The sequence below is a fragment of the Vigna unguiculata genome, chromosome 3 (assembly GCF_004118075.2).
Source record: "Vigna unguiculata cultivar IT97K-499-35 chromosome 3, ASM411807v1, whole genome shotgun sequence".
Classification (NCBI taxonomy): domain Eukaryota; kingdom Viridiplantae; phylum Streptophyta; class Magnoliopsida; order Fabales; family Fabaceae; genus Vigna; species Vigna unguiculata.
The window spans coordinates 54,964,961-54,991,812 of NC_040281.1; the positions used below are offsets into that span (position 1 = coordinate 54,964,961).

The 26,852-nt window shown below is 36.6% G+C and overlaps 3 protein-coding genes across 7 annotated transcripts; all 3 read left to right on the plus strand.

Moving 5' to 3' along the window:
• Window positions 1–268: 268 nt before the first annotated feature.
• Window positions 269–6,560, plus strand: LOC114178658 (tRNA (guanine(37)-N1)-methyltransferase 2). Of its 5 annotated transcripts, none has more exons than XM_028064685.1 (12): window positions 269–363; window positions 1,917–2,178; window positions 2,253–2,350; window positions 2,427–2,531; window positions 2,859–2,921; window positions 3,123–3,196; window positions 4,008–4,539; window positions 4,630–4,734; window positions 4,934–5,092; window positions 5,696–5,802; window positions 6,008–6,082; window positions 6,199–6,560. In XM_028064685.1, exons 2-12 carry the CDS (start codon window positions 1,934–1,936, stop codon window positions 6,256–6,258), a joined length of 1,623 nt encoding a protein of 540 aa, XP_027920486.1. In that variant the 5' UTR covers window positions 269–363; window positions 1,917–1,933; the 3' UTR covers window positions 6,259–6,560. The 5 variants fall into 5 exon arrangements, with proteins under 5 accessions (XP_027920486.1, XP_027920489.1, XP_027920487.1 ...); XM_028064684.1 differs by lacking the exon at window positions 269–363 and adding an exon at window positions 629–719; XM_028064688.1 differs by lacking the exons at window positions 269–363; window positions 6,008–6,082; window positions 6,199–6,560 and adding exons at window positions 619–719; window positions 5,237–5,338 and having other exon boundaries at window positions 5,696–5,788.
• A 4,654-nt stretch (window positions 6,561–11,214) lies between these two features.
• LOC114177121 (glucan endo-1,3-beta-glucosidase 8-like) lies at window positions 11,215–13,236 on the plus strand. Its single transcript, XM_028062372.1, has 2 exons — window positions 11,215–11,779; window positions 11,964–13,236. Exons 1-2 carry the CDS (start codon window positions 11,427–11,429, stop codon window positions 13,081–13,083), a joined length of 1,473 nt encoding a protein of 490 aa, XP_027918173.1. The 5' UTR covers window positions 11,215–11,426; the 3' UTR covers window positions 13,084–13,236.
• An 8,781-nt stretch (window positions 13,237–22,017) lies between these two features.
• On the plus strand, window positions 22,018–25,412 carry LOC114176481. Its single transcript, XM_028061530.1, has 4 exons — window positions 22,018–23,209; window positions 23,360–23,578; window positions 24,156–24,247; window positions 24,461–25,412. Exons 1-4 carry the CDS (start codon window positions 22,115–22,117, stop codon window positions 25,158–25,160), a joined length of 2,106 nt encoding a protein of 701 aa, XP_027917331.1. The 5' UTR covers window positions 22,018–22,114; the 3' UTR covers window positions 25,161–25,412.
• The last annotated feature ends 1,440 nt before the right edge of the window (window positions 25,413–26,852 follow it).

The following is a 26,852-nucleotide window of genomic DNA, read 5'->3' on the forward strand; positions in this document are numbered from 1 at the left end:
AAATTAAAGATATAAAACATTAAAGAAGATATATTTTATGTTAGCTCAGAATAACCAACGCAAAAATTGAGATTCAAACATTTTTCATGTAAACAATGAGTAAAACTATTATAAAGGAGACAAATATTAAGTATGAGACATAAACACTATTTTATTAAATTAATATAATAACATTTAATTTAAGCAAATAGAAGAAAGGGGAAAATTTGTGTTGGGAGGAAAACACTGCTGAAGTGGATCCAGATTCTTAAAATATTTTTTATTTACATTTTTACCCCTTTGAGATCTTATTATAAAAAACCCTACCTTTTTGTTCAGTTTTTGGTCTTTCAATTCCTGTTCTCAACTGCTTCCTTTGCCAAGGTACTTCTCCCTTCTTCACTCCACCTATTCCAACAACAACACAAGTACATGTATTTTTATTTATTTTTTCTATAATGTGTCTATTAAGTTAGAACCATTGTCTTTGTTGTTGTGTAAATTTGGTGGTGTCGCTGTCTCACCAAAGGAATTGTGTTAGCTGTTATGTTTTCGAAAATTTTGTTGGGATTTACCGTCCATTTCAAGACTGCATTGGTAATGGCCCTGAGTAAGGTCTGGCACTGTTTTTTTGCTTAGTTGCTGCTTTATGGAGGAAAACCTGCAGGGTACTGTTTATGGGTACTGGCCAAAGAATGAATCAGTGACTCAGATTGATAGAGAGGAGATGCAATAAATGGGTTGATTTAATATTTACCAATATGTCTTATTGAATGAAAACTGTCTTACCATCCACCAAAGTATATTTTGAGTTTAATGTTAAATTAAATAAAGTGGTTTGTTATCCATTTCAAGAACAAGAAGTGAACGATGTCTTCACATTTGTTGGCGCTAGTAGTGTGTGTGTACAATCATTTTTAAACCAATGAATAATTTTTTATAGGATTATTGTTTAACCAAGTCGACTTGCGTTGAAACTGAAAAAGATCCTTGGCATAGCATTCGTTTGTTTGGCAATTACTTTGGGGTGACATTCAGTTTGGTTAAACAAGAATACAGGAAGTGGGATGAATCTGTTAGTGTTTAAGTTAATCGGCATGTATAAACCACTTGGAGTGTGCTGCAAATCTTTCAATTTCATTTTCACGAGGTAGTCTTGTTGAGTTTAAATGATCAGTATGCAGATAGGTGCAGCTTAACTTTTAGGTAGGCAGTGTTGAAGGCTGTCATTTTTCTTTTTTCCATCATTTGACCTGCTGTTGACCCGAGCCTTCTCGAAATCTATTCCTTGGAACTTCCTTTATCCACTTTGTCCCTGTATTTTTTGCCTCTATTTTAAGTTGGAAAAAGCTTTATTACTCAATTGATTCTCTACAATACCCCCACAACAGTTTTAACAGTGGCATTGTTTTTTTGCTACACTTTGGTGACTTTGGTGACCCTTATACATGCGATAGGTTGATTGCAATGTGGCTTTTTACTGGGAATTGCATACCTTTTTTTATATCATAATATATTTCCTGAGAGGTCAGATTGTCTTTGAGCCATTGCTGCTAGTCTTCTAGAGCTGATATTTATCTATTTGTAAATATTTGCTGCAATCATTCATTTTTCTTGACTATCAGTATTTACCTCATCAATCCTTTACCATTTTGGAATTGAATTCATTCTTTGGAGCACATTGAATGTGTGAAAGTTGCAACTAGATCAATTTTTAGATGTGTTAATCTCTCATCATTTCTCAAATGAATATATTGTCCCTTCATTTTTTCCTTTTGATGTTGATGCATATTTCTATAATGCTAACACCATCTACTATTGGTTAAATTTATTGGAAACTACAAAATCCCGAATGTGGCTCATTAAATAATAAGTGATACCCACAAAAGAGTGTAATTTTTGTGGTGATGTCTTATTCTGATGAATGTTATATCTAGGTTTTGCAAATAGAGTAATGGAAAGTGAAGCTCTTGAAATGAATTGTGTAAAGAATGGGGAATCTGAGAACAGTCCTAACAAGTTAGCTTCTCAAGCTCATGCACTCGACAACTTGCTTTGTGTTGACAATGATGCAGTTGCTGACCGTGAAAAGCTACCAAAACCACATCTTGATGAGAGCAAGTTTGATGTGCAATTCAAATTATGGGCTCTACAAATCCCTTGTCAACATTGCAAGGTTGCCACTCGAATCCTCAATGGGTCGGTACCTTGCTCTATCTATTCTTTCGATACATTATCATTTGCTTTTAATTTCTGCTTTATTGAATGTGTAGTTACATGTTCGACAAGCCTCGAGTCAAACCCATCATTGAAGACCCTACATGTGACAAAACCCGTTACCTTATACTCTCTGACAAAGTTCAGAATCAAGGTGTGTGTGAACTTTTTCTTCAATATTCTTGCACAGAAATTCTTATCTATAATTTGTTTTGAATGTTGTGGGGCAGATTTATCTGATATTCCAAAACAAAAGGTTGATGAGCTCAATGGCTTGTGTAAGATTGAAGTTGTGCCCTATTCATTGACACTAGGGTATTCTTATTGGAGTGCAGGTGAGTGAGTGCAATGTGCTGTTAAACCATACTGTAGAGGCTGCCTTTCATGTTGAATTTTTCATATTGATGGAGTAGTTGCTTCAAAGTACCTCTTTACTCAGGAGTATCATAATAACTGATGAAAAATTTACATTTTATTCTTATAGAATTACAATAAGTGGAAACATATAAGTATCTTGTTATTTAATGAAGTGATGTTGCTATGCTATGTTGGTATTACATTAGTTAGAAACATTTTTTCAATGATTCTATTGTTTCCTACAGTATGCTTTCCCCATCCATCCTAAATCATTTACAATCGTACAACAAATTTTGTGTTTGTAGATCATGTGCTGAAGCAGATATTGCCTACTGGAGTGGAGGTGCCTTCATCCTTTGAAACAATAGTTAAGTATTTAGTTTTTTGACCTTTTTAACTGCTACAAATATAATTTATTTAAATTTTTTATCAGCTCAGCTCAGCTCACATTCTTTGTTAATTCTTTAATCATGTTTCTGAGGGGAGCGGTGTTCATTTTATTTTACAATTGAATTTATTTGGGTCAGCCACTGATATCAGGTAAACTAACACCTGTTCTACCTATACAGGTCAAATTGCTCATTTAAACCTACACGATGAATTACTTCCCTACAAAGATGTTATTGCAAAGGTTATTTATGATGTATGTGTGACTACACTAAGGTTTAAGACTTCCAAGTCTTGGTTTCAATATATGTATATTTAAATAGTCTTGTTTATTTGTCAGATATGAACATGCGATGATTGTCTTCACTGAACTCTGTTCTTTTAATTGATTTTGGGTCAGAATAGTCAACATTTGACCATTCCCTGTTTTGGTATATAACATAGCTATTGCTGCAGCATATGTGGCTTCATATCACTGCTACTTGTAGGGTAATGTCAGAAGGAGCAGAGAGGAATTTGGACTGTAAAGTGATATAACAACCTTGCCTACTTGGCAAGGTGTATTATGGCAAAAGGTGGTGACTGGTTAGCGTAAAGAGAACTGGGGAGGGAAGGATCTAGGAGAGGTAGGCTAGATTGAAGTGAATGGAGAGGCTTTGGGTGGGTTAGGTTATTCTATGCATCTCTAGAATTCCCTTGCTATTTTTTTATTGTCCCCCTTTCAGTCTTAACAAAGGGGACTAGCTCTACTTTAAGGAGTTTGGTCTCCCAATTTTGTGCTCTAAGTATGAGTTCCTGTTGGATCTATTTGATGCTGCTTCCTCATTTTAGTACTATATGCATATTTCTGTGTTGGTTCATGTATGTTTGAAGCAAAAATGAACGATGTTATTCTACAGACTAACATATTGCATTGATGTCTGTATGTGTTTCAATAGCATGCCCTTTGCAATTTTTACAAATATGTCCATTTAAATATCCATTCACGAATTCTATCTTTAAACTGTCAAGCATGTTGTATTATACTTGTTCTTCCTATTATTTTCACGTTTTCGCTGTTTGTGCAGAAAAATTATCCTAGAATCAAAACTATTGTCAACAAAGTTGGAACCATTACAAATGAGTTTCGCGTTCCAGAGTTTGAAATTTTAGCAGGAGAGCATAGTATGATAACAGAAGTGAAGCAATATGGTGCCACTTTTAGGCTGGATTACAGTTTGGTTTATTGGAATTCGAGATTGGAACATGAACACAAAAGGTTAGTGTCAATGTTCCAAGCTGGGGAGACCATTTGTGACATGTTTGCAGGGATAGGTCCTTTTGCCATTCCTGCAGCGCAAAAAGGATGCACAGTCTATGCAAATGATTTAAATCCAGATAGCATTCACTATCTGAGGATTAATGCCAAAATCAATAAGGTTGATGATCGTATTTATGCATACAACATGGATGCTAGAAAATTTGTGTCCCAGTTGATGGAAGTGCCAAATACTGAGGCTACATCTCAACTCTCATCCGAAGTTCCCATTTTGGATACTTGTCACACATGCAGGATACAAGACAATGCTGAATCAAATTCTGAAAATGAGTTGCTAACTGGTAATATCTTTATGGTAAATTACTGAAAGTATCTTAATTATGATATGGAAACATGTTGCGTAGTAGTTAATACTAATATTCCCATTGTAGTTCATACAAAAGACAATAATAGTGGTTTAGGGGATGTCAAGGGTTCAACCAGGCACAGTGCTACATCTGTAATTGCTGGTAAAAGATCCTCTAGTTATCATGAAGGTATTCCACGAACTGCAATATCAAATCAGGCTGTCACTAGATGTAGTAGCTGTTACTTGATTGTCTTCTAGCTTGTAAAAGATTTAAAAGACAACCTGTTTTGTTAATAGTCCCCATCCTCTAAGGAAACAATTACAATATTGATAACAATAATCCGTGTAGGTTTTTAAATAAAATTACAGTTGTTTTCGTTTGACAGGGGATGTGGAGGCTCATGAAACTGGCATCCTTGAAGGTGTTAAGAGAAAAGGAAGCACAAACAAGAGAATGAGAAGCTCTGAAATGTCCGTCACAAAAACTTGGGAACATATTGATCACATAATAATGAATCTGCCTGCATCTGCTGTTCAGTTTCTAGGTATAGCATCATTTCATATAATATGGTCTTTTCTTTTGTACAAATCATTTTGCCTTACTCCCTTAGGTGAGACTTATTTTTCTCCATGTAATAGAATTAGGAGTATTCAAACATGTTCCTTTGCTTAGTACATTGAAATTGCAGGCAATTTGTCTTCTACCCCCTTTGCTGGTGAGCAGCTCTACTGTTTTGGGTGGATGTAGATTGATATATATTTTGACATGCATATGTTTACAATCAATTTTAGTGAGTTTTTCTTATCTTCATTTTTTTTTTGTGTGGGAGATCCATTGACTATATCTGGTTGACGCTTAACTTATTTCTTTTGATGAGCTATCATAATCTAAACCAAGATTCATTAGTGACTTTATTAGCCTTTTGTTTGTGCTCTACTATGTGATTGAATGCATGCAGTTTTTTTTTTATTATCCAAGATTGAATGTATGCAGATTTTTTTTTATTAACCAAGATTGAATGTATGCAGATTCTCTTGCAAGACTTATATATATATATATATATATATATATATATATATATATATATAATTTATTACCATTTTAAGAATTATAGACAGATATCTGACTTAAGATAATGGCCTTCCAGATTCATTCAGGGGATTAATCCAGAAGAAATATTGGAAAGGATGTTTACCATGGATTCACTGCTATTGCTTCATTAGAGCGACTGAGACTCCAGAGACTATCATAGCTGTGAGTTCATTGTGCTAAAAGCATTTCATGTTTTCCTCTTTTTTCTATGTTAAAGTTAGAATATAAACGACTTTACTGTTTTGTTGTATTTAAGATCCTCCACATCCTGATGGTTTACGTATCATTAGCTACTCGGATATGGACAATAATGATAGAGTGCATGTATTTTATTTTCTCTGATAGCTAATTGAACTATATCTTTCAGGTGGCAGAATCTGCTTTAAACGCTCCTATACATGATTCAAAATTTCATAGGGTTAGGGATGTGGCTCCAAACAAGGTATGAATACTTCTATTTCACGTTCTTGATTGTTCGGTAACTCAAACTCGTTCTTCTTGTTACTAGAACTTGTATTGTTACGTACTCATGACTTTTTCTTTTTATTTACTTTGCAGGCAATGTTTTGTTTAAGCTTCAGGTTGCCAGAAGGATGCGTTAAAGAAGATGTTCAATAACATAGTCCTTGGTGATGCTGAAGAAAGGATAGCTTTACATAAGTTGCATTGATGGATTCAGTGCGACCTTCTATCTGACTCAAAAGCAAGGATAGTGAAATATGACAAATTTAACAGGAAGGAATAGGCCATATTTATTGAAACTATAGAATGATTTTAAAGCTGCGTTTGGTATACTTTCTTTGGAATTATACACAATGAACAGTAATACTATTGTACCTTGCACTGTGTGGATTAATCTACCAATAACTACTATACAAATCTATGCAAATATAACAGTTTGCTAAATTGTATTCATCTAATAACGCCACTGTTTCAATCCATCTAGATCTTGGGGTGTCTTCATCACATAAGAAATATTTGATAATTTAAGTTTAATATTACTTTTTATCAGAAAACCGGAAAAAGGGGGATGAGTAACAGGGTGTGCAATCTTGAATGATATCATGTCCCCTTCTTTCGGCAGAAAGGAATATATATTATTAAATACGACGATGGTATATATATCTGGGTCCCTCAGGTACAGTCACTTTGATTACTAATTATCTGTATAGAAAATATTTTGGAGAGGCAATTTACTTTGTAATACCCATATTTCCTTATCTGTTACTGATTAGGGAAATCCTTTAGTAAACTCCAAAAAAAAACCTATGCAATCAATCGTTCAATCGTAATCTCTTCAAAGGATTAGATTTTGAACAAGGTCAAGAGTTTCCTGAAAATGGTGGTTTTTGATTGGTTGGTAAGTAAAGTGATAAAAAGAAAGGAAAGAAAAAAAGGTGACAGAAGTTAGTGGATTATTACAATGGACAAGTGGACAAGTTTGTGACCGGTTTATCTGCTTATTTTGTTTAATATGAAGCACCAATACAAATTTGGTGCTTCCTCTGCAAACAATCGTTCATTCGTTGAAAGTTGGAACTGACAAATACTGCGTCACATTGACAAGAAGTAACATCTTAGCCTAGCATTAACAAATATATTAAGAGTAAAATCCTTAATGGTATGAAAACTTTTTGTCAAATAGTATGTACCATTGTCTTCCCTACATTTCCGTCAAATCCATGCTTTTGCTTATTAGCTTTCCATTTAGCCAACAAGAATAAACAGGCAAAAACACTTAAATGCAGCAATTTTGTTTTCAAAATTATCAAAATGGTATAATTTTGAAGTTGTTCAATGTCACATCATAAAGAGTTTGAAAACATTAACAATTTGTTTTTGTTTTCCTAATGAAGTCTGATATATATTAGTATTCACTCGTAACTGTACATTATCAATTTCCTTAGTATTATATTGAAAGTCAAATTATTTTAATATTACGAAACCAGTTATTGTTGCATCAAGATAATCTGAAAATAGTAACATTACAACACTATTAAGTGATGTGAAAACCATTAATGCGCAATGATTAAGATTCATATTCATGTCATTATCTGATGACAGAACAAGAGATGCATATGCACTTCGGTTAATGAAGGAGTGGTAGATTTTGAATTAAACTCTGTTTGATCACATAACTCATTTTGAAAGAAGGTCTTTATCATAAAAAAAAAAAAAGAAGAAGAAAGAAGAGTCTTTGTCCATCATTTTGAAGGTCTTAATCATAAAACAATAACTGGGAAACTAGAATGAGTCATGGGAAGTTAACTTTAGAGTATTTAATTTTCTAGATTTGGGAAGTGGTGTTGCTCTTTGTAATACAAAATGGAGTCCTTAGACGTACTCTCCTTTTGTTAAAGCAAAAGGATATGAATGCTTTACCAAAAAGATACACAGAAAGGATAATAGGATTAAGAGTACACGTAAATTGAAGGTGGAAAGTTACAGAATTGACGACCCTGTCTCTCTTCTATTCTAGTCAATTACGAGTCAATGCGTTGTCCACAACCAAAGTGTTTTCTTCTGTGCCCATTTTGCATGAGCAGCAACCAAAAGTGTCTTCAGTACGCTACCAGAATCTTTTTTATCGACGATGTTAGTTATTAGTTTTTTGTTTATACAGATAATTGAACTCATGATCTCTTCCACCATATTTTCTAAATCCAAAACAAAAAATCTTATATTTTGAAATGATACTTTAAATCATTTTTTTTACCCATTTTTAACCCACCATTAGATCATCATATTACATCATTAAAAAGAATCAAAATAGATGATTTAATGATGATTGAAGTAGTGGATTAAAAGTGGGTAGAAAAATAGATTAAAATATCATTATCCATTTTTAAATTGTTAACGGAGAAGTTGAACCCATAATTTCTCCTACCGTCATTTCTAACTTTATCATCTAGATAATGATATTTTGATTCGTTTTTAACCCACCATTCTAAAAACCCTTATTATCTATTTTTATTTTTTTAGTAGTGTGATATAATGATCTAAAAATAATAATAATTGAGTGATGAGTTAAAAATGAGTCAAAATATCATTATCCTTATCCATCATTCTCGTACCCTTACGCTACCACAAACTTGAATCAAGTAATGACACCACCAAATTTCTCACTCACTCTACTCTCCCACTTCCTAAATTCCACAAGGTTTTGTGTTCCAACTGTGTGAATAGAAAACTGTTTAAAAAAATAGAGAAAAGCATCTTTTTGTTCCTTATTATTTTTATGAAATTCATTTTATATCAATGAATATTGAACTGTACAAACCCACATGTGTTATGATTAGTTTCTTGAGCATGAACGAGAGAGAATATTGAGAACCTCTTAGAATATTTACAAACTATGTAGGAAAGTAGCTCTGTGAATATTCTGCACACAATCAGTTCCTAAATTATAAGAAAATAGGTGTGTGGTGAGTATTCTGTATATAACTTTATGGCAAAGAGAATACTACACGATTGCCTTTTCTTTAGAGCATCAGAACTTGGCCGTTTAAATGATTCTTTATATTTCTTATAGTTTGAGAATATGGAGATTTGAATGTATGCACTTCTCTTAAAGCTAAAATTTCCAACACATGTGTTCATTAGCTTTATATTTTATATGCATTGGTAATTTGGTTGGGTAGAGACCATACTTGCATATAGTATGATTCATTCTTTTAGGAAAGCAAAGGGAGAAATTGGAATTTGAATTCTTTGAGTTTTTTTTTTTGTTCCTTGTTGATATATAACGATGAACATTGATTTTAATGTTTTAAAATATGTTAAAAAAGGAATTTTAATATACTAACAACATCGGTGTATTTTTAGTCTATGCTTTTTTGAGAGGAAGAATCACAGGAAGAGGAAGAGATCGAAATGATTAGAGGGTAAAGTTGATATTGTTTCTTTTAAGTGATTCAGAGGTGATTATAGAGTGGATTAGATAGTGAAATTTGTTAAAGTTTGTGACTGAATTAACTTATGTGATATATTAAAAAAAAACTTTAATAGAAAAAAAAGTTAGATTACCAAAATATCGCTATTGTTATAGGTAATATAAAATTATATATAAATAATTTAAAATTATTTTATAAATTTTATTGAATGATTGAAAATATACAAAAAATATTTATAAAAAATGAATGATACAATAATTTTGTATAAAAATATCTTTAATATATAAGGTGGAAAATAATTAATTTAATGAAAACTTTTTTTAATAGTAATTTTAGAAGTAATAATTTTTTGTTATAACCATAATAAATTATTATTATTGTTAACATAGAATTAAGAAAGTGAACTAAAACCACATGCATTGATTTTAACCGCTAAATTATATGTAACAAAAATTAAATAATGAAGGATAATTTGGTAAACCCATCTGTGTCACCCTCTAATTTCACTATAGATGGTGAGATTGAATTTTCAGTCAATCCTTCTAATCATCTCCTCCCATCACCTTGTTTCACCTTCAAAAGAAGAGACTACTCACCTCCTAATCTTCTTTTCCATTCCTTATGAATAATACATCCACCCAAAAGAACACAACCTTGATGTTTATGTATCTTTAATGCTTATAAGAGGATAAAAAAATTACTATTTGAGAATATGTGATCATTAGTGTCTTGAGATTTCACTTGAGAATCATATAAGTTCTCTGAAGAATCAAACCCAAACTATGTTTGTATGACTTGAATTAAGTTTCAATACATTGATCACCCGTGTCCAATTCCTTGATTAAGTCAACCTAATTTTATACTAAATGAAAAAATGATTAATTTTAATATTCACATAATTTATTGTATATATTCATATTCATAAAATATCAATGAGAAAAGAAGTTATACATAAAGATATACGATGAGTGTTTATTATTTTTTATAATAGCTATCTAAAAAGGAAAAATGATGTTTGACACCATTTGACAACTTGTATAAGGGTAAAATAGTATTAACTAAAAGAGAAAATAAATAGTAATGAGGGATAGTTTCAAATGGTAATAAAGAAAAAGAGTGATGTCAAAATAATAGTATCTATCTGAAAAGGAAAAATATTGTTTAATACCATTTGATAACTTGTATAAAGGTAAAATAACATTAACAAAAATTAATTTTTATATTTAAAAAAAAAAAAAAGTAATAAGGGGTAGTTTCAAATAATAATAATAAAAAAAAGTAATGTCAAAATACCGGTCCGGTGCACGTGGAAAATCACATGCACCTTGTAGGATTTGATTGATTTTTGTAATCAATGATTGGGTTTTCTTCGTAGAAAGAAAGAGTAAAGCTAATAGAATATTATTATTGTCCCTCTAAACAGCATTTAATTGATGATTAATTATGTAATGGCCGAAATGCCCTGTGATGTGTGTGATTTCGTATGCATGGTGGTATGAGAGCCACTTGATTGGGCTTAACAAAACTCCTTTTAGTCTTTTACTATTATATGATTATGATTACGACGATGAGGTAAGAGCTTAACACTAATGCAACACATGCTGGCATTATTACTGAATTAAGGAACGAATCTTTGTTCCATTTTATGATATTGTAAAAAACTCCATAATCTACTCATTCTTTTACCTTCTCTCTGAAGGCACTGAACCACACGCACTCACAAAGAAACATCTTTTAGTCTATAAATTCCCGAGCCAAGACTTATACCTTCCCCTTTCTTTTTCTCCCATTTGTTTGGGTTCTGTTCTGTCACTTTTCTTGAATCTTTGCCAGTTTCAAGACCAGAATATAGAAAAGCAAAAAAAAAAAAAAAAGAAAAAAAAAAGCCATAAAATGACACAAGAAAAACCACCATGTGTTTGGTACTTGGTGGCATTTGTTCTTGTTGTGTTCTTAACCATGGTGTCGTGTGGCTCAGGGGTTGGAGTCAACTGGGGAACCATGGCTACTCACAAGCTTCCACCGAGTATGGTGGTCAAGATGCTTCAAGAAAACGGTGTTGATAAACTGAAGCTGTTTGATGCTGAAGAGTGGATTATGGCAGCTCTGATGGGAACTGATATTGAAGTAATGCTGGCAATTCCCAACAACATGTTGGAGATTATGAGTGAGAATCCTCAGGTTGCAGATTCTTGGGTTTATGAAAATGTCACTACTTACATGTACCCTGGTGGACTAAACATCAAGTTAAGTACTCCCATGAGTATATACACCATTCATGATCACGTTCTTTTGTGTTTCTTGCATTCTTCCATGGAATCTTTCATTTCTTTTTGTTCTGTTTATCAAAGTTTTGTTCTTTCGTTCAAGATGCTTGAGGGTATATTTGAGTCAAAATTTAACACTACTCTGGATATGGTTGTGATGCAGGTATATTGCAGTGGGTAATGAACCTTTCCTTAAGGAATATAATGGCTCCTATCTACAGACAACTCTGCCTGCTCTTAAGAACATACAAACAGCACTCAATAGTTGGGGTTTTGGTTCACAGATCAAAGTCACTGTGCCCTTCAATGCTGATGCTTACTATTCCCCAGACTCAAACCAAGTGCCATCAGCTGGTGACTTCAGGCCAGAAGTACGAGACCAGACCATTGAAATAGTCCAATTCTTATATGCAAACAATGCACCTTTCACTGTCAATATCTACCCTTTTCTGAGTCTTTATGGAAATGATCATTTCCCTTTTGATTTTGCATTTTTTGACGGAAATAACAGGCCTCTTATAGATGGTAATTCGGTTTACACCAATGTGTTTGATGCAAATTTGGACACTCTTGTCTGGGCCTTAGAGAAGGCAGGGTTTCCAGACATGGAAATCATAGTTGGAGAAGTGGGGTGGCCAACAGATGGTGATAAGAATGCCAATGTTCAGAATGCAAAAAGGTTCAATATGGGTTTGCTTAAGCATGCACTGAGTGGAAATGGTACTCCTAAAAGGAAAGGTATTATTGACATTTATCTATTCAGCCTTATTGATGAGAATGCCAAAAGTATTCTTCCTGGTAACTTTGAGAGGCATTGGGGGATTTTTGAGTTTGATGGTAAACCAAAGTATGAATTGGACTTGGCAGGACTTGGACAGAACAAGGGTTTGGTCCCTGTGGAGGGTGTAAAATACATGGAAAAACGTTGGTGTGTTTTTGATCCAAAAGTTAAGGATCTGCACTTATTGGCTGCAAGCATTGACTATGCTTGTAGCCAATCAGATTGCACTGCTTTGGGTTATGGTTCTTCTTGTAACACTCTAACTCTCCTAGGGAATGCTTCTTATGCCTTTAATATGTATTATCAAGTAAATAGCCAAAAGGATTGGGACTGTGATTTCACTGGTTTGGCCACAGTAACAGATGAGGATCCATCAGATAAGGGTTGTCAGTTCCCTATAATGATCTCTTGTGCCTCTTCTTTACATGGAAACCTCACAAACATTCTCATGAAAGCTTTGAGCATATATTTATTTGTAATTTTGCTATGGTTTTCTCACTGAAGAAGCCAAGGAGCACTTGAAGAATGTGTTCCTACAGTTTTTGTTTTTACTATATATATTCTTGAAAGAGTTACATTTGTTTATCTGGTTGTAAGATAACTTTGGCCACTGTTAACCACCTCTGATATGGTTATATCAGAAAGAAACACACGATTTTTTTATCAAGTGTATGCAGTTAGTGTTGGATCAATTCTTCTTATTTTTCTTCTCAAAAAGAGAAATGGGGTTACCCGAAAAAAAAAAAAACTTTAAAGGAATTAAAGAACTTCAATTTGATAAAAAATAAATAAGAAAAATTGCTTTTAAAAAGGCTCGTTAAAGTAACTTTTAATAAAAGTTGCAGACCCTAATCTCTCTCTCTCTCTTTCAGCTTGAACAAATTTATGTTGGATGATAAAAAAATGTTAACTTCAGAGAACATTTGAAGCGATTTCTACTTGGGCAGTAAAAAGTGAAAGTGAATTTTGAGTTGAAAAAAGAGAGTCAAGTTTTACTACCATGTTTATATATCATGTTGGCATAGTTTTTTACATTTTGAATTAAATGGAGTTGATATTGTTTTTTCTTTTTTTATATCTTTCAGCAAACATATGTAGCGTCAAACGTTTTTGTTGGATTTCCGAACATAGGGTACAATCAATAGCGATGAGACTTAGTTTATAAAAATTGTGCCTTTATTTTTGTAACATGACCATATATCATTTTTTTTTCGGTTACATGTTATTTCTGCAAATTTGGCTAGCATATGAAATGGTGGTCAACTTGTTTGATCTGTGTTTTTTTTTTTTGACATCTTTTCATAATTCTTAGAAAAGAAAAAAACATATGTACTATCCCTGGCACTATGCTCGGTGTCCGATTTGCTTTAGCAAGTCAAGATGACAGTCGGATTCTGACCTCTAGTATTGGGTCTGACCCATCCGAGTTAGCTATCAAACCTATAACAAAATACTCTGGAAAACCCCACTGAAATGCAGTTACAAATATATCCGTTAGGTGCAGTTACAATTAGGCAAAAATGGGGGGTTAATATAACCCTAAAATGAAGGACTAAATATCAGCAAAAAAAATCACGAAATGGTCACGTTCCCACATCCACTAACTGACTTAAAGTCTATATAAAGAGGAAACGGTGACATAGAAACGAGAGATTTTTTTGAGATAAGATTTTTTGAGGTAGAGAGTAATTTGTTCTTGTTTCCTATCTTTGAGATTCGAGATCAGGACATTAGCGCTCACTGTGGGGTCCGGTAAAACTAACTAGCAGTCCACTTATAATGGAGTAAAACCATGACGACTGGCACAAGAAATAATGACAGTGATCCACCCACTGTTGAGCAAATCATGCAGCATATCGAAGACTTAAGATGAGAGAACGAAGCTATTCGAAAGAGAGTCGACGAGGAACGCGCTCGGTGGCAGCAAGACGAGGAAAGACGCTGACTCGAGACGAATGTCGAACAAGAAAGATTACGAAGAGAATCGATAGAATCTCGACGACAACTCAAAGAAGCATTGCGCAAACAAGAACAGTTGCAGAGGTCAAATGCTGAACTCCGGGGATGGATGAGGGAGCATGACACCTACCGAGATCGAGGGGTTTCAAGACGAAACCTGAACCTGGACAAGGGGCATCCTTTGACTAGGCAGATTATGGGGGAACAAATCCCACCCCATTTTTTGATTCCCAAAGTGACATTTTCAGAGAAGATGGCGATCCGAAAAATCACCTCAAAGATTTCCGAGCACAAATGCTAATTTCGGGAGGAAGCGACGCCATATACTGTAAAATGTTCGTCAGAACATTCACTGGAATAGCCTTAAAATGGTTCAGCAAGATCCCAAACGTCACTATTTCATCATTAATTGAATTTTCTCAAGTGTTCCTCGAACGATTCGCGGTAAACCGACCAAAACAGTTACAACTCGTTGACATGTTCGACGTAAGACAAGGCCTAGATGAAACCTTGAAACATTTTTTGAACAGATTTTGCGACGTGAGCCTGGGTCTGGTAAACCCCAATGAAGAAATGCTGGTAGTGACATTTGTAAAAGGCCTATGTGCAAACCCTTTTAGCGAATCATTGATAAGATTACATGCGACCTCTCTAGTAGAAATCAGAGGATGAGCCGATGTCCATATAGACACCGAAGAAGCAATGCAATGGAAGATGGCATAGGAAAGGCGACCACAGGCCGAGCAGAAGGGTCGAGAACAGAGACGATAGGTAATGGAAGTATTCTCTCCACGAAAACGAGCCGAGCATAAGTTTTCCCCGTACTCTACTCAGCGAACATGAGAAAGAAAGATCGGAAGACTCGCCTGCCCTCAATTCAATGAAACAAAGGCTTAGATAATGAAAGACGAGGAGGTAGCACGACACTTAAAATTCCCCGAGGAAAGTAACAGGCACCTCGCCAAATGGGCATCAGCATGGTGTGAATTCCATAGAACTCACGGTCACGACACTGAAAGTTGTTTCTCTTTGATCGATTAGTTGACCAATCTAGCCTGCAGAGGCATACTCAAGAAATATGTAAAGGTCGAGCAACATGAGGTAAAAAAGACGCATCAATCCACACATTCTGACACATCAGACGACCCCCATGAAACTCCCATCTTGGGAGAGTTTAATACAATCACAGAAGGTTTCTCGGGAGGAGGAGCAAGCAAATCCGCTAGGAAGCGCTACGCTCGCAGTGTCATGATGACCTCTGTCTCAATGGGTACCTCGCCCACTCCGAGCTTAACCTTCACCGAAAAAGATTTTCAATACGTGGCACCACACGAGGATGACCCAGTGGTTCTTTCTGTAATCATGGTCGGTAGGAAGGTATAACAAGTCTTGGTTGACCAAGGAAGCTCAGCCGACGTCATATTTTGGGATGCGTTTGTGGGTTTACAAATTTCCAGAGATCAAATTCAACCATTTGACGAGATTCTGGTGGGATTTTCAGGTGACCAAGTCGAAGTCAGGGGATACGTCGACCTACGGACTACGTTCACAAACGAGCATGCGACTAAAACAATTGTGATTAGATACATGATGTTGAACGCCCCTTGGTCTTACAAATTAGGAGCAGTAGTCTCTACTACGCATCTCAAACCTAAATTTCTGACAGAAGGCAAGGTCGTAACCATGAAAGTGGATCAAGAGGTCGCTCGCAAATGCTATGAAAACAGCATGCGAACGCGAAGGAGTACCTACAGTATAGCACAAGTACCTACACCAATAAGTGAGGAAGAACCAACGGAGCTAGATCCAAGGATGCTCGAGGACCTTTGTGGCCCAAAACCTGTAGGGGAGCTCCGAATAGTAGAGATCGGTCGTGGGAAAACTGTTCAGATCAGAGTTGACCTAGATTGCCGAACAGAGTCCGAGCTACACCAAGTATTGCGAGCTAATCTTGCATCATTCGCATGGACTGCTAAGGATATGTCGGGAATCGATCTAGACATAATTTGTCATCGTCTAAACGTCAACTCGCAAATAAAGGCTAAAATCCAAAGGCGCCGGAGGTTGAATGACGAAAAAGCAAAGGCAGCTACAAAGGAGATACAAAAGCTAAATAAGGCGGGTCACATCAGAGAAATCTAATATCCTGAGTGGCTAGCCGATGTGGTAATGGTCAGGAAAGCTAATGTAAAATGGAGAATGTGTGTCGACTTTACCGATTTGAATACAGTGTGCCCCAAAGACTCATATATGTTACCAAATATAGACACCATGGTAGATCGTGTTTCTGGATGCAGCTTACTAAGTTTCATGGATGCATACTAAGTCTATAACAAAAGAAGGATGCACCCCGAGGACAAAGAGAAGACAACCTTCATGGGAATAAAATCAAATTTATGCTACAAAGTGATGCCCTTTGGTTTAAAAAATGCGGGAGCAACATATCAGAAAATGATGGACAAAATTCTCCAATCTATGCTTAAACGGAACGTAGAAGCCTATGTAGATGACATGGTCGTCACCTTGACCAGCAATGAAGGACACGCCAAAGATTTGCAAGAATTATTCGACACTATTAACAAGTATCAACTAAAGCTAAATCCGGAGAAGTGCGCATTCAGGGTAAAAACAGGCAAATTCGTATGTTTCATGTTAATCGAAAGAGGAATAGAAGCGAATCCAGAGAAGTGTGCCGCCATCATTAACATGAGAAGTCTGAGCTCAATGAAGGAAGTTCAACATCAATGAAGGAAGTTCAACAACTTACAGGAAGAATTGTGGCAAAAGTGGTGAAAAGTGGTGACAAAGGTCGCCCATGCTTTCAATGCTTATGAAAAAATGAGAAGTTCCAATGGTTATCTAAGTGTGAGCAGGCATTCATCCAACTAAAGGAATACTTAAGTAGGCCACCTGTGCTCAACCGACCAAAACCAGGATATCCATTACAACTATATCTGATAGTTACAAAACACGCCATCAGCTCAACCCTCGTACAAGAAAAAGAAGGAGTTCAATGACCCGTTTATTTTGTAAGTCAGCTATAACATGGCGCTGAACAGAGATACCCCACATTGGAAAAGGTCGCTTTAGTGATTGTCATCTCAGCCAGGAAACTTCGGTCATATTTTAAAAGTTTTACCATTGAAGAAAAAATTGACCTTCTAGTAAAACAAGTCTTAAAAAAGATGACATTAGGTACAAACCTCAAGGTCCGATCAAAGCCCAAATATTGGCTGACTTTATAGCGGAGCTGACACCCTCTGAACCCATCAACAAGTCTGCCTCACTAAGTCAGGAAGTCGTTGAATGGGTACTCTCCGTCGATGAAGCCTCCAACCAACACGAAAGTGGCGCGGGAATAGTTCTAGAAGGTCCTGGAGGCATCCTCATCGAGCAATCAATAAAATTTGCATTCAAAGCAAGCAATAATTAAGCCGAGTACGAAGCCCTAATTGCAAGAATGTTACTAGCTAAATAGATGGAAATTGCTCACCTAACAGCTAGGAGTGACTCATCATTGATAACCGGGCAAGTCAACAGCGAGTACGTGGTCAAAGATCCCAATTCGCTCGATATCTCGAATACGTGAAGAAGCTAGCTGGACTTTTTCAGAGTTTTAAGCTAACTCATGTACCCCAACAAAAGAATAACAGGGCAGACCTCCTATCGAAATTGGCCAGTTGCACAAAGCCCGACCAACAAAGGTCAGTCATCAAAGAAACATTAACTGCTCCACGAGTAGAAGCGTCTGGGTATTGGGAGTGACAACCCCGGGGAAAAGAGCTAGATAAGAATTCCTGGATGATGCCCATAAAATCGTACCTAGCAGATGGGATATTACCAGTAAATCAAAGCGAGGCTCAACGTGTGAAGAGGAGTTCTTCTCATTATACGCTGCTAGATGGCCACTTATTCTGTTTCGGCTATTCACGCCTGATACTAACATGTATAGACCATGAATAATCGAAGAAGGCCATGTTTGAGCTTCATGAAGAAATTTGCGACAGTCACGTAAGAGAGCAAACACTCATGTTGAGAGTAATTAGAGTAGGGTACTTTTGGCCCATTATGAAAAAAGATTGTCTACATCATGTAAAAAAGTATGACCAGTGTCAAAGGCAGGGAGATTGGCACCAGGCTCCTCCCGAGATCTTACATTCCATTAATATCCCTTGGTCGTTCCATACATGGGGGATAGACATATCCGACCCATTTCCCCTGGCTGCTTGGCAGATGAAGTTCCTCATCGTAGCAGTCGAATATTTTACGAAATGGATCGAAATTAAGCTGATAGCATCCATCATAACTATTAAAGTCAAGAAATGTATTTAGAAGAATATAGTATTCCTAGAGGTGTCAATTTCGCCCAGCCCACAGGGCTTGGCCCTGGTCCATGTCGGCTAGGTTAAAAACAGCTCACATTAAAAAAAAACCCACATCAAAGAAGTCCACAAGGCCAAAAACCCTACAAAAGCCATGTGGGTCAGGGCCAACCCATGGACTTTTAACTTCAACATGAAAAACATATTATTTTTTCAAATACATTATTATCTGTGGGACAGGCCCAACGACCCGGACAAGAACGACGACCCGAACAATCACAACGACCTAGACAGCCTCGATGACAAAACGGGTCCAACGAACCAAACGGGTCTGACGACTCGAATGGGCCTGAAGACTCGATAATTCCGACGATCTGAACGAGCTCAACGACCCGGACAAGCGCGACAATCTAAATGGGCCCGACGATTTAGGCGGGCCTGACGACCCAGATTTGTCCAATGACCCAGACGGGCTTGACGACCCCAACGACCTGAACGGACCCGACAACCCGGACAAACCTGACGACCCGGATGAGCCCAACAACATGAACGGGCCCAACAACCCAAACGGGCCAAACGATGCGGAGGGGCCTGACGACTCAGACGGACTCGATGATCCAGACCATCCCGACGACCCGGACGAGCACGACACCATGGACGGGCCCGACAACCCAAACGAGCCTGATGACCTGGACGGGCCCAATGACCCGTTCAAGTCGTCGTGTCGCTCCAAATCATCTGGCCCATTTGGGTCGTCGGGTCCGTTTTGGTTTTCGAGCTCATTTGTTTCGTTGGTCCTGTCCGGATCGTCTAGGTCTTTTGGATCGTTGCGCCCGTCGAGGTCATCGTGCTTGTCCAGATTTTCAAGCCTGTCTGGGTCCTCAGGCCTCTCGGTGTCATCAGGAACGTCTAGGTCTTCAAACCCGTCCAGTTTGTTGGGCCGATTTGGGTCTTCGGACCTTAGGGCCCGTCTTGGTCGTCGGGCCTGTTTGGGTCTTTGGACTCCTCTAGGTCGCTCGACTTGATCTTTGACTTTGGCTTAATGTAGTATTATTTGGGGGGGGCTAACCCACCTTAGTCCTAGCCCTAACCCACTAGAGAGGGGGCTTTGGGGGCTGGGGATTTTTTTTGGCCCCCTCATTTGGGGGCCCCCTAAAAGGGGGCTTTATGAAGAGTGGGTCAGGGCTGGCTCATGGGCTAGGGGCCAAATTGACACATTCAATGATGTGGTCAGATTCTTACCTAACAACGGAATAAATTACTTCCGGATACTGTGTGGAGGCATTGATGTGTCTCTAAGACTGGATATAGATCAACATGAAAGGTAATGAAATTAACACTTTTACTTAGATATTTTAATTAAGTGATTATTAGAAATTTTTAATGAACTTCTTATGTTTTCAGGCTCTTCTAAATTAAAATTAGACAACATGAAACTTTATACAATGTTGCAACAGGTGGACATTGATGAAGTTAGTAATTTTTTTAATATTTTATTCAAAAATAAACTGCAATATAAATTGGTAGTGATTTTTTATTTGTTTATTTTTCACAAAGAAAGGGGACTTGTTGATCCAAGCACTAATTATGGTTAAACATTTATTTTTTTAAATATTTTTGTAAATACTCGTGGATACCCGCGGGTACTCGTGGGTACCCGCGGATATGAAAAAAATAGACGGATATCCGTTATACGGATATCCGTTATGCGGATACCCGACGGATATGGATACGGTTTACGGGACGAATATTTATCCAGCGGGTAGGGTATGGGGGAGCTACTACCCGTACCTACCTGCCCCGTTGACATCCCTACTCATATGCAGGGATGTCAATGGGGCGGGTAGGGTACGGGTAGTAGCTCCCCTATACTCTACCCGCTGCATAAATATTCGTCTCATACCCATACTCATATCTGTCGAGTATCCATTATGCGGGTACCCGCCTATTTTTTCATATTCACAGGTATTTACAAAATTATTTAAAAAACAAATATTTAATCATAATTTCAAATAAAATACATCACTATCATAAATTTTAAATAAAGTTCAAATAAACTCAAGTTCATACAAGTCCAAATAAATATAAAATGATGTTCAACGTAATGGAAGTTCTTTAATTAGTGTTTTGATCAACAAGTCCACTTTCTCCGATCGATCCCTGCAAAATTAAAAAAATTAACAAAAAATAAACTTAAACTGTCACGTGCCTATTCTTAATTTTTGATTCCATCATTTGACAACAAGCATACCATAAATGTCACTGTCTATATAGAGTTTGATGTATATGCCCAATTTCAAAGAAGGAAAAGAGAAGAATGTCAAGGGGGTGTACTTAGAAGAAGACAACATACCAAAACTGAAAGAATGAAGACAGAAGACAAAACAAGATGTGCAGCTTAAAAGAAACGAGGTGAGAATGTTTTTTACTAATATATATATATATATATATATATATGAGGGTATCTTTGTAAATTAAAGTTTAGTCGGTATGGATATCCACGGGTATGGATACTATAATACTCATACTCGTCCCGTTAACATGTGGATATCAAAAACACTCGTACCTGCGGATAGTGGGTATCCATTCTTAATATTCGTTTCCTACCCGTTGCGAGTTTTATCCGCGGATACCCACGGGTATAGATTTTTTTGACATCCCTACTCATATGTTTAATATTTTATTTTATGTTTATTTATAGAAATTACAAGTCATTTTAGATATTTTTTTAATGATTATATTAAAATTTTGAGTTTAATTTATAATTATGCTGAATTTCTCATTTATGTTACGAGTTATTATGTGTAGTGTTGATAGTATATCCAATAATCAGTTGTTGGGCCTGCTTGAAGAAGCATTTCACATATGGACAATCTCCTCTTTCTAGTCCATCCAACCAACCACATTAACCGAAAGAGTTTTAGATTTACACTGCTAGTTTATTTTGATTATAATTTATACAAGCAAAATATAAAATATAATAATGGCGCGATATACATAAAAAAGTTAGAGAAAATAATTTTGAAAAGTGAAAGAAACGTTGAAACGTGAGTAGGGTGTGGGGTAGTGCAGCCTAATTAAAATAAATAAATAAATGGCGTGATAATAGTAAGTAGAAGAGAGAAGAGAATCACAAGAGTAACGGGACAAATATTTGAATTCAAAGACACACACCACACAGCGCATACAAAACCACCACATTGTAACGGCTTCATCTCAATCAGTCTCAGAGCAAGAGAGCAAGCAATAGCAATGGCTTCCCTCACCCCAGGCATTCTCCTCAAAATGCTGCAGGCCATGAACACCAACACCCGCGTCACCGGCGACCACCGTTCGCCGCTCCTCCAGGTCATCGGAATCGTCCCCGCTCTCGCAGGCTCCGATCTCTGGTCCAACCAGGGCTTCTACCTCAACCTCTCCGACTCCCTCAACTCCACCTACGTCCTTCTCTCCCACCCCGACACTGACCTCATCCTCTCCAACCGCCTCCAGCTGGGCCAGTTCGTTCACGTCGACCGTTTCCAATTCGATTCTCCCCTCCCTTCTGTCTCCGCCATCCGCCCCCTCGCCGGCCGCCACCCCTTCCTAGGCACCCCCGAGCCCCTCGTCGCTCGCATCTCCCCCTCCACGCGTCACTTTCTCATCCAACCCCTCCCCGACTCCGACCTCGACCCACTCTCCCTCTACCTTTCCAACTCTGATCCCACCCAACCTCGAAATCCTAACCCCAGCCCCAGCCCCGAAGAACTTAAACCCAAAGAACAGAAACCTAAAGACAAAGAACGCGTCTCCCGAGAGCCTCTCGCGCCTCGCGACAACTTGCCTCCGCAGAGATTCTCCTCCCCGGCCACTGCCAAGAGGTCGCATTCTGCGTCCAGGAACAAGATCGTTGTTGCGGCGGAGCGGGATCCCTCTCCCGCCGGAAAGGGGAAGAGGTCCGCGTCTCCCGTGCCGTCCAAGTGCGTGGTTCCCAGCCTCGTTTCGGCGCGTGAGGATACTCGGAAGGTGTCCAGGGAGCCCGCGATTATTGTGCCGTCGAGGTACCGGCAGGCTTCTCCGAACGGGAGGAAGCAGCCGTCACCTAGTCCTCGGCGGGCGTCGCTTTCTCCCGGGAGGAGGTTGTCCGGCGGGCTTAAGGTATCGCCGGTGGTCGTGGACTCCGCCGCGAAGAAGAAGATGGCCACCATTGTCGCCGGGATCTCGAAGGTCTCCGATGCGCTGGTTGGGTCCAAGAGTGCGAGGAAGAATTGGGATGAGCAACCGCCGGCCACGCCTGTTGAAAGTGAACACAAAGAAAAGGGTGGTTCTAAGAACAAGATTGACGCGCAGGCAATTTTGCGTACTCAGGTAAATGAAATTGAGATGAACCAAAAGTAGAAAGTGTGTGATCGAGCATGAAGTGACGAGTTGCAATTGTTGTTCTTGTTTTAGAAACAATGCAATGCACCTTACTTGGTATATGTTTGGTTTGTCCCTTATGCTGATACAATTTTGCAGGCTGCGATGTCAAGACGTTTGAGTGACGTGAGTGGTCAAAAACCGGGGAGCAATTATTCTTCCAGCAATGAGAAAACTAAAGCTTTATCTCCTCAGAGTTGTGTCCTTGAAGAGAAATCCAATTTTGCAGCTATGGGTATCACCATTCATGAAAAGAAATGGACCGATGGAAGTGTTCCATTCGATGCTGTGTCTGGGAACCTTGCAAGACTTGGAAAGGTATGTGTTTTGACAATTTACTACTCCTTTGTCGTTATCGTATGATATAAGCTAGAATTAAACATAATAAGGAGAAAACTCTTATGCTTTTTGCCGCAGTTCTGAGCTTCCATTGGTAATCGGTTAACACTCTATTGAACTGATTACCCTTAATTACCAATTGGATAACAGTCTTGAAGATGTCTAGGTAAATGCAACTAAATCTTGTCTCAAGAAGTAATAGATTTTGCACCCTTCTAAAGTAAAATGCAGTGTGGTGACAGTGAATGTACGAGAAAAAAACAAGGGCCTTTTCACAATGCATGCTAATATAGGGAGTTATGCTTTTCTCATACTATGATTTGTTCCACAAGTGTTAGCATCCTGACTACAGGTTTCTTAACATAATTTTTAGTCCACAACAATAGGAGATTTTAATCCAACAAAAACAAGCCAAATAATAGATAGGTCTATATCATTCTGATGAAACGAAGGGGCTAGAACAGAGTCAGTAAATTTTCATTTTTATTTTTTTGATGAAGAGACTCGGTTGATTTGATTTAACAAGTCCAAGTCCCTTTTTATCAACCCAATGCAGGAAGCAATGCAAAGAAAGGTTCTTGCCTCTGCTGCTGCTGCGGAAGCATTAGAGGAGGCCAATGCTACTGAATGTATTATAAGAAGTTTAAGGTAACAATTCGACTTTTACCTTAATTTGGTACTGGAAAGAGCCTAAATATTCTACACTTTTGAATTGTATCAGAAGTTTCACTATTTAAACCTACAACGAAAATTCCATTTTATTTTCAAGGGTTTCAATTCATATCTTTCTTTTCACATATTTTGGCTTCCTCCGTAGTGGCTAACATGAATGTATTTGTTTTTGTTCCTTCGACATATCAGCATGTTTTCAGACCTGTGCTCAGTGTGCCAAGCTACAAATCCTTTGCCAACCATAGACAGATTTTTCACTATCTACGATGATGTTTTGAAATCAACTGCGATGGCTGAAGCCGTTGCCAACAGATATTATTCAGAGACACCTGAAGACAACAGCATTCCGACAGAACAGTCAAAGTCCCTCACTCTCTGGGTTGAAGCTGCCTTGGCCACTGATCTCCAGATAGTATCCCTTCTTACTGGCACCGCCGCTGATCCACCATCAACATTGCAGAAAAGTTTATCAAAAAGACACTCTCTCGGTGCAGCTAAGAGCCATGTGAAGGTTCCTTCATCACCACCATCCCGTCAGAGTGGTAGTGTGTGGACAAGAGGTAGTGGAACGAAAGAGACAGTAGAGCTTGGAGCAAATTTGCTATCTGAAATGCAGATGTGGTTTCTACGGTTTGTTGAGGAGTCCCTTGATGCAGGATTTAAAGTGTTTGGAGAGTGTGCAGCTGATGGGAAAAAAACATTGCCCCTGGACGGTGGCTCCATTGCTGTTGTTTTGTCGCACTTGAAGCGTGTGAATGCATGGCTGGACCGTGTGGTTTCCAAAGGGGATGACTCACTTACAGAGAAGATTGAGAAGTTGAAGAGAAAGATCTACGGATTTGTCATTCAGCATGTGGGAACGACTTTTGATAGTTCTGCTTCATCATGAATTTCTGAGTTTTATTTCCCATTTTACTTCAAAAATTCATTCAAATCGATGAACGGGAAGTGCTTCTTCCCTCATCGGATAAGAATGTTCTCAAATGCTCAGGGAATAATAATAATAATTATTATTATTATTATTATTATTTAATTCTATTTCAGTGTGGCTGAGATAATGGACTGAATGTATTTACAAAAGGATTGAACAGGTCATATAGCTTGATTATTGTTTGTTATATATATTTTTCAAATGCTAAAATTAGGTATTTTTTAAAGTAATATGATAGAAAACCAATTGTTATAGAAATGCTAAATCACATAGGACACCGGAAGACTTTTAAAAATATATAGTCTTAAAGAATATAAGTACCAATAAATTAAATGAAAATTTAATCATTTTAAGAAAATCTAAATTATAATTAATAATATAGTAAATGTTATTTGTATAATAAATATATTTAGTAATATCCTTTTAAATTATGACATACTTTAATGAATTTGATTGAAGTTGTATTTTTTGCAAACAGTTTATCTATGAGTCGTAAATATTGTTTTTAATGAGTTTCTGATTATAGGAACAATTCCTAAATAGATATCTGTTTTTGTATAGTAAAATTTTTCATATTATATACAAAAATAATACTTTAGCATTCTTAAAAAAAATACACTTTTCTTAAAATCTACTTCAATAATATATGTTAAAATTTGATATTAAAAAACTAAATAAATTTAATTAAAAAAATTTAATTTTTTTGGTTGTAAAGTGGATTTTTTTATTTGATGATGTAAAAATAACGTAATTCATATTTATTTGCGTGACAAAATATATTTACCACAAATTTCAATGACTATAAACTATGACAGTACAATATAAGAAAATATTTGAATAACAACAAATTTTAGTGACAAAAAAAATTAATTATTATATAGTGGTATAAGAAAATATTTGAATAATAATAAATTTTAGTAACAAAAAAAATTAATCATTATATAGTGGCAATTTTAAGTACCAATTTAAAAATTAAAAATTATTTGTAACTAAAATAGTTCAAAAAAATTATAATTGGTGTCTAAATTGATAATTAAATTAGTTTTTATTATGAATTGATTTCTAAATCGGTCTCTAATATTAGCTACCAAGATTTTGACTATTAACATAATTGGTTTATTATATATTTTTTGTTACTAAAATTTGTCATTATTTGAAAGTTTTCTTATAGTGGTATTTTACAATGACAATAATTTTTATTTGTTTATGTTGACAACTTTAGTAAATATAGTTTTAATTTGGATTCACACAATAACAATCATATATTTATTATTTTTTAAGAATTATTGTACATTTTTTCAATATTCATATATCTCGTATCTATCACGTACGTCGATACGTATCGTATTCGTGCATCATAGACTACAAATTTATAATTTAATAAAAAACAATTTTTTCTTTCATTTCTTTCCAATTATTGGGAAATTTGTTTTTCTCTTTTATTATATTCATCTTCCTAACAAATGTTAAAATTTCAAATGTTTTATTTAATCTCGGTGTTCTATAGCTCCTGGCCCAAAAGAAAATAATATTTCCTCTCAACTGAAAGAAAAGTAAGGCAAAAAAAAAAACATGTTATTTGTAACCGTTTGCATCTAAATAATTTGCGTTATAAAATTTCCTTTTGTGCATTTTCTCTCACTTACGTTA